The 16,811-nt window shown below is 31.8% G+C and overlaps 1 protein-coding gene across 1 annotated transcript in view; it reads right to left on the bottom strand.

Annotated features, from left to right (window-relative positions):
• LOC132719014 (BRCA1-associated protein-like) overlaps positions 1–16,588 on the bottom strand; it is a 43,616-nt gene extending 27,028 nt beyond the window's left edge. The window contains exons 1-13 of the mRNA XM_060702748.1: positions 16,415–16,588; positions 15,565–15,738; positions 14,690–15,023; positions 14,101–14,211; positions 13,585–13,663; positions 13,070–13,183; positions 11,965–12,030; positions 11,199–11,281; positions 10,174–10,249; positions 9,487–9,554; positions 7,966–8,146; positions 1,056–1,145; positions 177–290 (exon numbers count right to left, since the gene is read on the bottom strand). Coding sequence (XP_060558731.1) covers positions 177–290; positions 1,056–1,145; positions 7,966–8,146; positions 9,487–9,554; positions 10,174–10,249; positions 11,199–11,281; positions 11,965–12,030; positions 13,070–13,183; positions 13,585–13,663; positions 14,101–14,211; positions 14,690–15,023; positions 15,565–15,738; positions 16,415–16,490 — 1,566 coding nt within the window. The 5' untranslated portion in view covers positions 16,491–16,588. The remainder of the gene's footprint in view (positions 1–176; positions 291–1,055; positions 1,146–7,965; positions 8,147–9,486; positions 9,555–10,173; positions 10,250–11,198; positions 11,282–11,964; positions 12,031–13,069; positions 13,184–13,584; positions 13,664–14,100; positions 14,212–14,689; positions 15,024–15,564; positions 15,739–16,414) is intronic.
• Between the last annotated feature and the right edge of the window lie 223 nt (positions 16,589–16,811).

The following is a 16,811-nucleotide window of genomic DNA, read 5'->3' as shown; positions in this document are numbered from 1 at the left end:
AACCAAAGTGTGATGTTAATGCCATGGTAGGAACAATAACTCTCCCTATTCTTTGAATATACTTGAACAAAAATTTAAATTAAAATTGAAAAATATATTCATTTTTGTTGTAAAGAACAAATTATTTGCATGCGTTATAAGAAAAGGGGAGCTAATTCTATTCATATTATACTCACATGGTTACATTTTTTCTCCATGAGTTGTTTCTCTTTGTTAGAAGCCTCCAATGTGGCATGTAAATGACTACACTGTTCTGCTAGATACAAATTCTCTTCCTCAAGCAAGTGAACCTGTGATGAAAGTATATATATTCTAAACAAAAAAAATAAGAAGTCTTCCTAACTTGTGAAAATTTATAAATTTAGGCTGTTATTTTGTCTTTTTTCCTATAATTTTGAACTGAAAATGGATTTTGATTTGATTTTGATGTGCTAAACGTGGGATTGACCACTTGCAAAAAATTGACCTTGGGCTAACTGCTTTCCCTGAAGTATTTAAAGGGTAAGCTGTTCAGTATGTAAAATGGCCGCATGACATATTGGTTAACACAATAGCCTAGTAATCTGAGGACCGCTAGCTGCGAGGGTTTAAACCCCATTCGGGGCAAGAATTTGTTTCCTTGAGCAAGAAACTTAACACACATTGCTCAGTAATGCTTGATTCCAGAAACAGCTTCGAGATTGTGTCTATAAGCTTACAGCTTCCTACATAATCAAACTGAAATGTGAATACTGTATAAACTAAGCTGCTCAGTCAGTAACTATGTCCTGTACACTGTAAATGTACAAAGTAAAGTTCTTCTTCATTTTTTTCCTTCAAATCTGATTCATTTTAGCCCCTGTCACAGTATTAAGTATATGTGACACATACTGGTGAGCAGTTAGGTATCTATGTAACTAGTATTCTTTACTTTTGTGCACATACCTAAATCAAGTTTTTGTTGTTGTTGTTGTTGTTTTTTTCAATTTAGAATAAATACAATCTTTTTCAAATCATTCTTTTGTGACAGAGCAAATTTGCAAGGAGAATATTATCATCATTTTGTTATTTTATACCTTTCCTAAAACAGTTTTTTCAACTTCTTCCATTTTGTCCTCAAAATACAATCTCTGTGACTCCAGCTGATTTGTTAGCAAATATGTGTACTGAAAAATAACAAAGTATCGTTAAATACCTAAAAAAAACTACAAAACACATTTTTCTAAAACAAGAGCTGTCGGTAGGACAGCACACTTGGCTTTTACAAAATGGCTAACTTTTTTTTAACAAATCCTTGTTATAGGCGTTAGACAGAGTCCTAGATCTATTATGCTCACAAAGAAGTGTATAAAATTTCAACTTGTTTCAAAGCAAGATGTCAATAAAATATGAAAATATTTGAGGTGGTATGCAAACTTTAACGTAAATTATGAGATGAATTGAAAGGGGAATAATTATGTCAAAATGCTTGATACAGTTACTTCTTTCTGTCTAAAAGTTAGGGGCATGATGGTGAACAAGTGTGCAAAGTTTCAAAGCCATATGTCAATGGACTTTGAAAATATTGAGGTGTTACAAAAACTTTCACATAAATTCTAAGTCGAAAAAGGGGCATCATTCTGTCAAATTGCTTGATACAGTTACCCCCTCTAGTCTAAAGGTTGGGGTCATGATGGTGAACAAGTGTGCAAAGTTTCTAAGCCATATGTCAATGGACTTTGAAAACATTTGAGGTGTTACAAAAACTTTAACATACATTCTTATTCGAAAAAGAGTCATAATTCTTTCAAAATGCTTGATACAATTACCTCTTCTTGTCTACAGGTAGGGGTCATGATGGTTAACAAGTGTGCAAAGTTTCAAAGCCATGTGTCAATGGACTTTGAAAATATTTGAGGTATTACAAAAACTTTAACATAAGTGGTTACGCCAAAGCCGACACCGACGATTGGGTGACTAGTATAGCTCTACTTATTCTTATTGAATAGTCGAGCTAAAAATAAAATTTTTTAGATTTAACCTTTTAAAGCGTTCACCGTCTTATCAAATGTTAATTCTTACAGTGCTTTAATTGAAGTAATATACTGGCATGCGAGCAGTTCCCGTACAGAAGCAGTACCCGTATTTTTCATTTAAACGCTTGATTTTTACCTGCATTCTTCAAAAATTCATTTCAAATCAAGCAGATACATAAACGAGACAAAATCTAAGTGTCAGTTTGGCAGTACGTATAAAAAGTCTCATTTTAAATCACTTTCACCTGTGCGTCGTCAAAACGTGACCTTGTTTTCTCTGGGGGATTCCGTCATGCGCAAAAATACTTACACGTGAGGCTTGTTAAAGGGTTTTCCACTAATACCACCTGTTAACAAATAAGTAGGCAATGTGATGAATACTTGTTTAATTATCAGAATTTTGACCAATATTACTATATAAAATAATTTCATGCCTTTGATGCATAAAATATCATGCATACAAGCATGCTATTGCATGTGAATGCGTTGGGGTAACGGTACCGGGTAATAGATACCCGCGTTTAGTCTACACTCTATTTCCTGAATTACATCTATTTATCTCTTAGATAATTGTCTGTTCAACAATTGTAAATGAAAAATAGGTCCGATATAATAAAATTGTATAATTATAATGGGTTAGATTTTATGTACGGGAACTACCTCTCTTCATACAAAATAATGGATAATTTCGGTAGCCCATATGAGGCCTCATAAGTAAGGGTTATTCTATGTTTAGAACATGATGGAATTTCCATGATTTGTGTGACGAGCCGAATATTGATGTGTAACATGCAAATTTTTGTGAGTGAGCGTAATAAAAGATAATGTTTAAGTAACTATGATTTTTGTACGGGAACTGCTCGCATGCCAGTATGCTCAAAATATGGGGGTAATTATAGAAAGAATTATAAGAAATTGGGACTTTTAAACAATTTTGTCATTTGGGAACAGGCCTAAATTTGGCCTATATGCAGAGATGTGACAGCCATAACTACTAAAATACAAGACTGTGAGCTGCTATCAGAGCTGCATCAGTACTAAGGGTGTAGTACTTAAGTACCAGTACCAGTACTTGGCAAATTATGCAGTACCATTACCAGTACCAGTACTAGATTTTAGCTCGGTACTGCAGTACCAGTATTTTTTTGGTGAAGTAATTAAGTATCAGTACCATTACTTTTATATATTCATCAAAGTTTGAATAAATACAGTGTCAAACAAATAATTGCAAATATCATTCAGCAAAGAAATAAAATCGTTATTTACTTTAAAGCTGCATGCCTCCAGATGACCAAAAAATATTTCAAGAAAATCAAACTTGGAAAAAAATTACTAAAACTTTGAGAAAAGTAAACAAATTAAAGATTCAAGTGATAATTTATATCTTATGTGCAATTAATGACTGTATTTTGTAGTATTTATCACTATATTTCTACAGCGTTACTAACGCAGTAGGGGCTATTTATGCATGTTTTGACCTCTTTTTGGTAATTTACGTGGATTTTAAGTGCTGATTGTAATGTGACAAGTACTTTCTTTGTTGGGTACCACTAAAATACGCAACGGAGATTTTTTGGCGCAACGGACGCAACGGGCGCAACGGAGATATTTTTTTTAGAAAAACTGCCACAACGCCTTTATTAAAGTCAATTTGCTATATTTAAGCATCTAAAATGACTTGTTTAGCACTATTAAGTAAGTATGTTTTAAAATCTTTCATAAATTGTATATGTTTAATTGCACTGAAGGGTTATATGTCTGGCGAAATGGAAATTTCATGGCGCAACGGAGATATTTTTTAGAAAAAACCGACACAACGCCTTTTTTAAAGTCAATATGCTATATTTAAGCATCTAAAATGATTTGTTTAGCACTATTAAGTAAGTATGTTTAAAATCTTTCATAAATTGTATATGTTTAATTGCACTGAAGGGTTATATGCCTGGCGAAATGGAAATTTCATGGCGCAACGGAGATATTTTTTAGAAAAAACCAACACAACGCCTTTTTTAAAATCAATATGCTATATTTGAGCATCTATAATGATTGTTTAGCACTATAAAGTAAGTATGTTTTAAAATGTTTCATAAATTGTATATGTTTACACTGAAGGATTATATATGCCTGGCGAAATGGAAATGTCATGGCGCAAAGGAGATAAGTTTGGAAAATCGGCACAACGTATGTACTAATATATAATGTTTGTTCATTTTAAACAGTGCATAAATATCAAACATGTAAGTATTTGCTTAATATTATTATACTTTTGTGCACCATTTTTACTGTGACTAAAATAGTACTCGTTTAAATTTGATACTAAAATTTTTTAACTGTAAAAATTATTTTCTTATTTCTGCTGCCGGGAATATAAAAGCAAATCACTTTATTCGTTAAAAGCATGACCAGTAGCAAGTAGCAAGCAATTTGCTAACCATATTACATTATTTTTTTAGTAATGATTGAAATATTTTATGCATTTTTAAAATTAAAAATAGTAACTATACAAATTATTAATTGTTTGATGACATTATTAAATAGTAAAACGAAATGCATGTAGAATTTGCTGTTCTTTCTATTTCCAAACAGTAAAAAACATAAAATAATTAAATTGAACTTTTCTTATAACAATTCCTTCCCCAATCAGAAAACCCGTTAAAATCAAATACAGCTACTGTTTATTAACGAAACAACAGCAATTTGGTGATTGGCAGAATGTTTATCACGGGTGTTAAGTACCGATAATTAAATTACCAATGACACGTGGTTGATGTTTATTGGACACGCGTTTTCACACCATTTAGATAATATGATTAAGAGGAACATGTATTGACTTTAAGGTATTAAATTTTTTTATATAACTTGTTATTGTCGAAAATATTGCTTTTGAAGCTTATTACGCCAATATTTCACTCAAAGTATGAGAAAAAATGTGTATATGAAACGTGAGACGTAATAAAACATTTTGGAGCCTGAATCCGCCACTGATGACGGCCAAGTTTTCTATTGTAAGAGTTAAAAACATCAAACACCCGTGCCATACACGTGCACGATACGTTGCTAATTGCTAACAATTTTCGCGTAATTGATTACCTTTTGTCAATATCATAATTATGAAATATTTGGATTGCCTTTGATGTATACAATGATTAATGAAAGATAATAAATTAATAAAATAATATAATATGATAACACTGTTATGATAATTCCCGTTGCGCCGAAATGTGTCCATTTCGCCGTAATTTAAATATATTTTACAATATCCTATTTTCAACATTTTCTAAAATAAAGGAAAGTAAATCATTTTTAAAAGACTGTTACTTATTATTCTCAAATAAAAATTTATTTAGTATATACTTATGCAAATTCAATTAAAAAATATGTATAGAAAAGCTATTACAGTACTTTTCGTAAACATAACGAATTGAACGGGAAAAAAATGAAACAGATTGTAAAATCCATACTTGTCTTCCAGTGTCAGCCATAACGATAAAAACGTATTTAATTCCATTTTTAAATTAATAAAACAGACTTTTATTACACCACTTCAGTAATTCAGTTAATATCTTTAATGATTTAATTCTTCATATTACTACTTAATTAGGACAAACATTGTTTTCTTTTTAAATTCCGTTGCGCCGAAAAAAAAAAATCTCCGTTGCGCAGACAAAATGTCCATTTCGCCGTCACACAATCCTTTACAACATCAACATTGCAGCTATTTGATATACGATTAAGGTTTTTATATCTTTTTTTTTTTTTAAATTTATTTATTCAAATAACATTGGTGTTCATTAATTTCATATATCGTATGTTGTGCCGATTTTCCAAACTTATCTCCGTTGCGCCATGACATTTCCATTTCACCAGGCATATATAATCCTTCAGTGTAAACATATACAATTTATGAAACATTTTATAACATACTTACTTTAAAGTGCTAAACAATCATTTTAGATGCTCAAATATAGCATATTGACTTTAAAAAAGGCATTGTGTCGGTTTTTTCTAAAAAATATCTCCGTTGCGCCATGAAATTTCCATTTCGCCAGACATATAACCCTTCAGTGCAATTAAACTTATCTCCGTTGCGCCATGACATTTCCATTTCACCAGGCATATATAATCCTTCAGTGTAAACATATACAATTTATGAAACATTTTATAACATACTTACTTTAAAGTGCTAAACAATCATTTTAGATGCTCAAATATAGCATATTGACTTTAAAAAAGGCGTTGTGTCGGTTTTTTCTAAAAAATATCTCCGTTGCGCCATGAAATTTCCATTTCGCCAGACATATAACCCTTCAGTGCAATTAAACATATACAATTTATGAAACATTTTAAAACATACTTACTTAATAGTGCTAAACAATCATTTTAGATGCTTAAATATAGCAAATTGACTTTAAAAAAAGGCGTTGTGCCGGTTTTTCTAAAAAAAATCTCCGTTGCGCCCGTTGCGTCCGTTGCGCCAAAAAATCTCCGTTGCGTATTTTAGTGGTACCGTTCTTTGTTCATTTAACAATATTTTACCTTTAAATACATTTTCAAAATTTTCATGAAAATTAGAATGAATCTGGAGGCGCGCTGCTTTAAAGTTAACATAACATATTTACAACTTTATAGTTTTAACATACTTTTTACAAACAATATTTACAACATATATTCATGTCATATCTATATGTTTAGTAACCAGTCAACTGTATAAATACAATGCAAACATCTTTCATTTGAAACACAACAGTCTTTTGTTGCCCTTTACACCTTCACACCTCTGTTCAATTTATACCAAAGTAAATAACAACTTTTTATGGTGCTAACAATGTCACTTTGTTTCACTTGAAATGGGATTTTTTAGAATAGAAGAAATTAATTAGTGTTTATTTTGCTCTTTTACTAGTAAATACAAAGTAATAAAAGATTTAATAAGGATATTTTAGGGTAAAGAGTTATTGAGTCTGTTTATCTAAATTTAATTTTTACTTAAAGTCTTTGGTGCTTTTTATGATGAATACTATGTTAACATTTGAAGGAATATTGCAGCAAATTATCTTTAGATTTGATAACTTACTTTTTCACAAAAAAAGATTTAATAGTTAATGTAATTTACAGCTTTATTTTATGAGAAAAATTAATGTTATTTTTAATTTTTATCAAAACCAAAAGTACTGGGTAATGCAGTAGCAGTACCACTTTTTAAGACAGTAATGCAGTACCAGTACCAGTAGTAGCAAAATTTGTAAGAGTAATTCAGTATCAGTACCAGTACTTGCAAAATCGCTGCAGTACGTACTGCAGTACCAGTACCAGTACCAGTAATGCAGCTCTGGCTGCTATCAGTATGTTGTCATAATACAAACATAAGAATATAAAAATCTCTGGCCTGAGTAACATACCAGAAATGAGGGTAAAGTTTATAATGTATTGAATTTCCTTGTTTCAAAGTATAGTTCCAAAAAGTTCCAAAGAAACAGGAGTGGTGCCAAAAAATAAAACAAATTGTGATGCTCACATGGAAGATTGGGAAACCGAATGCGTTAGCCTCATTAAATAAAGTCGTAACTTACTTACTTACTTACTACTTACTATGCCTACAATGAAAATCATAGACACAAATACTTGGCCAACTTCGATAGCTCATTTTCTCCATAAAATCAAACTAAGAAGTGCTATAAAATTAACTCATAATTTTTATACATAGTAAATTTCACTACCACTTTAAGCCTCTCAAAAATAATTTTATGTTTAATTTGTTAAGTTGGGTTTAAAGACACAATGGCACTGCAACAGACATGAGGCCTCTTTCAAGCTTAAGTGGTGGAGGACAGCCGCAGACACACATTCTTGCATTATTTCAGGCACAATCAAGCACATGAGAAAACCATTAACCTTTCAGTGAGCTAACCAGATAATACTTTGCTTGAAAGCAACTTAACTCTCGCACATAAAAAATTTAAATCACAAGTACCTCTAGATTTAGAGCATCCATTTTGTCATTTTCTACGGGATTTCCTCCCTCGTCAACTTGTACCAATTTACCGTCTGATTTATTTTGAACCAGTCGGTGGACATAGTTATCACCTATATAATCCCACACTTTATTGTTACCTAGCTCCATAGCATACGTATGATGTGTCTCTTGAAAATGTCTAAAATAACAAAAAATGCAAATTATACTTTAAAGGGACTCCACTGAGCTTTTTTTTATTGACATATGGAAATATTGGAAAAATTGGAAATATTTTTTAAAGATTTGTGTACCTTTTGATGAAGGTTTGGCCCAAATACTTGTGTGAAAATTTTCAGGTTATTGGCTCAAACCACTTTCCAAGAATAATCATTTTTGTAGTGCAAAATGACCAAAAAAATGAAAATTAACTCAAATTTGGCTATGAATTGCACAAAAACCAAATTTTAATTTAATTCTAAATATAAACTTCTTTATAACATTTTGTATATTTAACTGTTTGAAGATTTAAGGCTTTTTTAAAAAACTTCAGTGGAGCTCCTTTAAGAATTCACAAAATAAAAAGTACATTTAGGAAATACATGTAGGATTTAGAGGAGATTTAGAGGAGAAACATATGCTAACCTTTAACAGAGACAGACATAATCTCATATGATCAAAATACCTATTACTCCACCCTACATTTCATAGAGAAATGCACAGCTAAATTTCTTACAAAATGGACAAAAACAAAACATGTTAAGTTTGTTTGGCTCATAAATTATTTGGTATGGACAATATTCATTCCTTGCTCTAACTTATGTTGGCCTGAAACATGCCACTAATAAAGCATAAACAGCTACTTTAGGCCTTTTACCAATAAACCTTCAAAGTTGCCACCTAACTTTTACAGTGTCCCTGTGACTTAAAGGGACTCTATCGAGGTCTTTTGGTCTATTTGGACTAGAAATAGAATTCCTAGATTTTTATACTATTTCATGTAGGTCTGAACCAATAACTAAGTATCTCAGTAATTATATCTTTAAGTACATCCTATCACTGTAAAGCCCTTTTCAAAACAGCATCCCGAGAGCTATTTATAACGTATACGTGATGTTCGTTTCTAAAAAAAGAAGATCAGGAAAGGAATTATCCAATTTACTAATCTAAATATAGAGAAGGCTGCCTCTCAACCCAGAGATCATCTTACTCGGGTCAGGACCATGTTTCTCCATATGACACCAATACTGGTTGGTTCAAGGAAGCGGACTCGAAATTGATTAATATAAGTTGCAAGAACTTGTTTCGCAATCGAGCTTAAATAAATATGTTTTAAGTAAATTAGAGGTTTCAAAGGGTTTCCTTACTGTTAATGTATTTTATTGTCAGCAAATTTCATTTTCTATCTTAATTCTTTTGATTTGAAAATGATATGGCATGATTTATCTAAAAATAACATATTTAATCTTTAGAAAAACTGAATGCCACTTTATAAAGTATTGGAAAATATGTACTGTATTTAGCTAATGTAATTTAACAAACCTGAAGGCATGTAAACCAACATAACGTCCACAACCAATGTTTCCACAGATTAGACAGATCCATAAACTCTGTAATACATATATAATATAATTATATGTATTACTATACAGATATGATGTTGTTTGTTTCACTTTGAATCAGGGCAGTATCCAACACTGAATTTATTAGAGCACAGCTCAGCCTGCGCAGTACTAGTTGCCTTCAGGAACAGATTACTTCTGTACATGCCAGAGCAGAGGTACAGTGCAAATGACCGTTGTAAGGAATTCATGATCAATCACAACGAGTGACCCGCACCATCTGGGAATCGAAACCCGGGTCGCCCTATTCACAGTCTAACGCTCTACCTGTAGCTATTGAGCTAACTGTGGAGTTACAAGTAGGTATTCAGATAAGTGGCCACAATAATTATGACAATTTTAAGACAATGTTGTTTTCTATTGTAGTTTTTTTCAAAAACTTCAAAATAAATCATCTCTCCTATCAGTTCAGTTTAAAATAGCTACAGAATATTTTGCTTAATCTTGTCACATTGGAAGGTTATAATTCAGTTTCTTTTATTCGATGATTCTAGCATTTATGACCTTATAAATACTGTGTGTTCAAACTCAAATGGTACAAAATATTAAATATATTATGCAAATGTAATGTAATCAAATATTAAATTTGTTTTCAAATCATACCAACCTCTTGTGAACCACATTTCATACATCTATTATCTGCCGCCTCTTCTGGTGTCTGACAGTATCTACACACCGGACAACTAAAAAAAATACACTAATAGTTTGTTTTGATTGTTTATCTGTTCTTTACGCTGATTTTAAAACAGGTTTTTGGTTATTATCTTGGGGCTCGATTCATCTAACCAGCTTTGCCGGTTACATTACTAGTAATTACCAGTTTTTCCACAATTAATCAACTACTAGTCCAACAAGATTTCTGAATCAGCGTCCAGAGACAAATGACAATTTGACTTAATGTCTTAAATGTGATGTCACTGAAAAATAACGCCTCGATCAGGTTCAAACCATAGACTCCTGTATTATTTATCTCTTACTTTCCTTATTGAGCTATGCTGGCTAACAGGAGCCTTATATTAGTTCTGCAAAACACATGGTATAACAAGAAATACATGAAGCAAATACTATGTTATTTAACAGCTATATATATATATATATATAGCTAAAATACAATACACCACAATCATTGAAATATGGCATAACTCAGTCATTATATTCTCACACCACTTTCTCTACTCAGTTTTCCATTGAGAAAAAGGTATTTTGTCCTACTTTATTGTATATACAGTAAACTCCACTTATAACAATATGGCCTATAATGTTATACAGTTTATAACAATGCTGTTGCTGCCATCCCGACTCTTGTTTTCTATAAGCTTACAGATTCCTACATAATCAAACTGAAATGTGAATACTGTATATTAATTGCCTCTTGGATATAATGTTTTCTGGACATATCATTATAAATTGTGCTGTCCCCTAAATATCGTTGTAAGTGGAGTTTACTGTACGTGACTTTTTAGTGCTGCATACTTACAAACATCTTTTATCTTTTTAATTGGTAATTTTAAGGACTTATCATGATAAAATTGTGAATGCTGCTTAAAATGCAAGAAGACAATTACGATCTAAGTTATACACAATATGTGCAGTGACATTATAAAATAATGAGAAAATTTTAAAATTATCAACCTTGTATCACCCCACTGGTCCAAACACTGCATATGGAACGCATGATTGCACAATATAGTTAAAATACCATCAACCGACTCATCCTGAAATGATCATGAAACAATCAATGCTTAACTTATAGGAAGTAAAAATTATTAAGCCATTGCCACCAGTATAGAGCCAGGCCAGCCTGCACATCTGTGCAGTCTGACCAGGCTTTTTACTGTTGGTACCCAAAGTTTTTCTATTTTTGATGTTGAAATCAGTTTAATTTTCACTTTAACTTCTAATAGAATGTTCAAAAATTCACAAAAGTAGGACAAATCAATAAAATTAATACAGCAAGTTAAGTGTTACCTAAAGAAATTTCTTGACATCATATAAATGAATATGTGTTTGAAATACAGTATCACATTATTACACATAGACACAATCTAGACATGAGATGTAGACATGTTTTTGTTAATTAAATTGCTATTATTACGTAAAGAAGACTTCATTTCAAGTTCCACACATTTTTTAAATATTGCTTGAAGACTTTTCACATATAATTTCTATTAAAATCGTTTTAATATTTTTATCCCACATATAATACTTTTAAGGTCTTTTTTTTTCTTCTTCTAAAAAGTTGATCATGACTTTGTAAATTTATTGATTCTTACAGGCTTAAATAATGAGCTTGATTTATGATTTTGCAATTTTACTCCTTTTCTAATATACTCATTACACAATGTATATATAAAAATTGTAAGATTATTCATTTCTATATGCATTACTAGGTTGTTACCATTCTTTCCAGACACACAGGACAATTAGGTAGCTCAGTCATCCCAGGAACCGGTAAACAAGCATTCTGTAACATAATATAATCGCTGCATCAATATACTTGTATATAACAGCTAAATAACAGGACATATTATGTAAGTGACACATCTAAGTTAGTGGACAACAGAAAATAAAACAATAATAGCAAACTTACTTATTGGCAGCATAGAGCCTCATTCATGCATTTTTTGTATTTACAGTAATTTACTTTTAAAACTAAAACAATATTCAGAATAAAAATCTAATTAAGCATTAATCCCCAAAAAAATTACGTGAAAATTACAGACTCGGTTAAAGTCTGTACATGAGGGATAATGAAAAGGGCAACATCCTAGTAACAGATTAAACGTATAGATACAGAATCACATGTACACAGTCACTTGATTTTTTTCTGCGTTCAGCTACACCAAATTCTATCTTCATAAATATGCTTTTCTGATAAGCTGTATCACTCAAGTAGATAATGTGGCTCCTAGCAACTGCACAAATGTGTTAAAAACATCATTATAGCATAAAATCGGCTATTTTCATCCCTTTTGCCCATGTTTAAACGGGACTAAATCTGTGTTAACTGAGTCACGCGCTTTTGTTACAGCCCGGTTTTGCGTATGCGTTATACATTAAACAGGGCCTGGTAAAGCTTGCCGAGCCCTTCCTGCCCATATCAAGCGAGTCTGATAAAATTGATATCAAAAGACAGTAGCACCTTTTTCTATTTATCATGTAATACATAAAAACAATTCTTATACTACTCTTTAAAACAAACTTGTTTATTAAATGGAAATTCCAAATGATTTTTAAAAAAATCATTTTTCTCCTTCAAGATAAACAAATCATCACCTTAGAGCTGTAACGGGTTAACTACTTATATAATTTAATAGGAGTTAACCCAATATTGCACTAAAAAGGTGAAATGTATATTCACTGAGTTCCTTTAGAAGTCAGGTTATATATAAAATAAAGGCATGAAAGATATGGTATTAATTCCTATACTGGTGTTTTCTGACAGAGTTATGGCCATGTATGAAAAAAAAAAAGAGTTGTGACGACATATGAGAACAACTGACCTCAGATTCTTTGAGCATTTCAACTCTACCAACATACACAAGGTGACATATATCTGTCTCTATGCTGTTGAATGTTGTGTTGTTATATGCCGTGTAGTACTCATCTGCCAGTTTCTGCAACACAACAGTTAACATACAGACTATACATACAAGATACAAGATAAATTGAGCAAATCATGTCTCAACATATAATATATTATAGATATAATGCACATAACATATATAAGCACATGACAAAATTGCTCAGCTTTATTGTAAAATAAGTAGCAACAAGTCCTTTCGATAAAAAGGTTAAATAATTACCTATTGAAAACAACCTGCAGTTAAAAGGGTTATTTAACTTTTTTTATTGGCAGTTTTGACAATAATCAAGGTGAAGGGTTTGATACTGAATGAATTTTTCATATATATAGAACAAAGTATATACCATCTAATCTAGAAAGGTATCTAATCTAACACCTTTATAGTCTTCTTATAATACTAGCAACCAAGTTACAGTATGTATTTTTACAAACCTGATTTCTGAATTTGACTAGCACCATATATTGGTTAGGTGAACCATCTCTTATAATTCTCATGTACTCTATGCCAGACCTGCAATGAACCATACACATATTTGTAACTCAGTGAGTTTTCACATTTTATAACAGAGGCCTATAAAAGACCTTTTCTCAGTGGAGTTTTTCTTTAAAATCATGCAGTTTTCCCTAAAATCTGAACTTACATTAGCCTTTTTACTTCTCAAGTAAAACAATTTTAGCAATAATTTTTCCCAAACTGAAGATCCTAAGGCATCTTCCCAATTTAGTGAGAAAAAAACACTATAAATAAACTGATGGCAACCCATCCAAGCATGTAAATGATAATACAGTGGTGAGCGTCAATCTGGTGTCTGTGGCCTAAAACACTCAGCAATGGAGAGTGCTCATTATATCATGTACAGTACTTGGATCTTTTTAAGATTTATATAATAATAAATCACTGATTAAAAAATATTTATAGACCTATTTGTTATCATCTTACAAACTTACAGGCATGGTCCATTGAACTTTAGTAGATCATGTATGGTGTATTTGGCAGGAACAGCTAACATACAGATTAACTCACTCCTCTGGGTCTCCTCTGATAGGCTGGTTAAATGGCTAAAAATAGAATATTCTAATTAAATGGCTAAAAATAGAATATCTTAATTAAATGGCTAAAAATAGAATATTCTACTAAATGGCTAAAAATAAAAAACATGCATAAAAAAAGAAAATTTTGGACAAAAAGCTAAAATGGTATATTCTGGTTTCGACAGCTATAACAAAATTCATTAAAGTAAATGTTTGGGTTTTTTGGTGTGGTTCAGACTGTGCAATTCTTTAATACTGCACATATGTAACGTCGCTTTTCATTGGATAATCATGACATTTATATTTATATATACATGGCTGCTAACAATTTATGAAGATATAGAAATCTCACTTTTTCTCTCAAAAAAGATGCTTGCTGTATTATAAATTTGTTTCCGACAGGTTATATGGCTGTACATGTATATGAAATGGCGGTTTGCAATATATACAAAATGACCATATAATGTGTCAAGAATCTTTATAATTGATATTAGCCTTTACTCACTTATCCTTGTAGATATGCAGTATCCCTTTCACCTTTTCCACTGCAGGATTACCAGAGTAGAAATGGATTGCAGATAAACCTGCCTTGGGTGTTGGACTTTGTGATTTGGGTCTCACTCCACTATCTTGTATTACCTTTTCTGAAACATGCTCAGAGTCTGTTACTACCTTCTCTAGAAGTTCTTTCTGCTCCTTCTCATCTTTATCGATAGATTTAGCCTTTCTTACTGATAAATCCTTTTTCAATACACCAGCATCTGTTTCTGAAGCGAGGTAAGAGGTCATTGAACTATGACTCGCTTCTAAATACTCTTCAATTCCCAGAAGGTCAAAGTCTGCAAGAAATGAAAATAAAAAGGAAGTTAAATAATAATAGAACAAAGCTTCACCTCTTACTTTAATAAATGCACTATTTCATATTATAATAACATAAGTGTTACCAAAATATTTCCTATGTGAGACATGATGTTATGCATCCCATCCTTGTTAACTTAGCAAATATTTTCTAATAAAGTACTCCCTGAAGGTATGGCATCCTTGTCAATATGTTATTGGTAATTAGAGCATGATAGTGTTAATTTGCATTTGTAGAACCACCTTTGAACATTGTAGATGGATCATCTTCTTTTTCTTTTTATTATTGGCTTATAGTTATACATTTAAGCCAAGGGCATGTGTACTTAACTAAAATTAATACCAGTAAAAATGCCAGATAAAGAAGACAATTATTTCATAATCATAAAGTTACGGAAATATTAAGTACCCCAGAGTCGTTAGTTTTGATGCCCTGCTGAAAGTAAAAACACATGACTGAACGATACTGCTGTACCAAAGGACACCATCCTATTCAATAATATATATGATGTAAAAATATACCTTCACAGTTGTAAGTCTCTATCTGTATTTCATGTGGTTTCCGACAACCACGATAATCACCAAGGCCAATGGATCTCTCTTCGTCAGGGGTTGGTGGGGGTGTTTCTTCTTGGACAATAGATGCGTAACTTGGTTTATTCACTGAACTGTCAACAGATACAACAAACCCCTTTGCTGAAATGGGGAACAATTAAAAGACTATAAAAAATTAGTTAATCCCAATGAGTGTGATAATTTATATCATAATGTCACAGTTCAGAACTGTTCATTTTTTAGGGGAGAAGATTGTAAGCGGCCAGATAGCTTAGTCTGCAGAGCCACAGTACTGTATTCTGAGGGTCCCGGATTCAAGTCCCCGGTCAGGGCTGCACATTTTCTCACCCTGTTGAATTTGGCCCCGACGTTGGGCCTTGACTGAATATAGCTCAGAGTTTAATTCACATTGCTCTGTAAATTCAAGGACAAATTTCAATATAGCAGGGGGAGTATGTCATGGTTAAGAACTGTTCACTATTTCAGGGAGACGATGTGTAAGCGGCCACAAAGCTCAGTTTGTAAGAACTGTAGTACGGTATTCCCGAGGGTCCTGGGGTTTGAGTCCCAGTCAGTCTGCACATTTTTCTCACCCTGTCACAGTAATTTTAACATAATTTCCTCATGTTTATCAGTTTATTAATTTGGTGATGTTATAAAGTGTATGAGAAGAATTAACATTTGAATAAAATAGTTATAATTGTAAAGAAAAAATGAAAAATATTCAGTTTTTTTTATCAGAATAGATTAAATAATCATGATAGAATCTAATTATTAAATAAAATTGACACTTCTGTCAGATAAGGAAACAACTTACCACTAAATTTTATGTCTGGAACTGAGTCAAATTGATTACAGATTTCAAAACGAATATTTAAGAGTGCGACAGTCATTTGTAAACCGCACAGATCATAAGAATTTTTGTCATAAACCAGTAGAGTTTTCTTAATAAACAACCACTTTCTTTTTTTATTTCCTCTCAGGCAACTAAAAAAGCCGTACAGTATCCGTACCTACACCGTATATAATAACATAACGATTCGCCCAAATGACGATTCGCTCCTTTGAAGATTCGTCCCTATTTAGTGACGATTCGGCCCTTTTCAAACACATTTTCATTATTTTGTAAAATATTTTCTCTTTCGGTAAATTTTCCATAAACATTTTTTTTGATAAACAATATTTTATTGTGATTTGGAGATAAAGTTAGAAAA

This window comes from Ruditapes philippinarum, unplaced genomic scaffold, assembly GCF_026571515.1.
Source record: "Ruditapes philippinarum isolate M1 unplaced genomic scaffold, ASM2657151v2 ctg13322_1_1_1_1, whole genome shotgun sequence".
NCBI classification, from domain to species: domain Eukaryota; kingdom Metazoa; phylum Mollusca; class Bivalvia; order Venerida; family Veneridae; genus Ruditapes; species Ruditapes philippinarum.
Note: the sequence above shows the minus strand (reverse complement) of the source record. Positions and strands in the feature narration are given on the sequence as shown.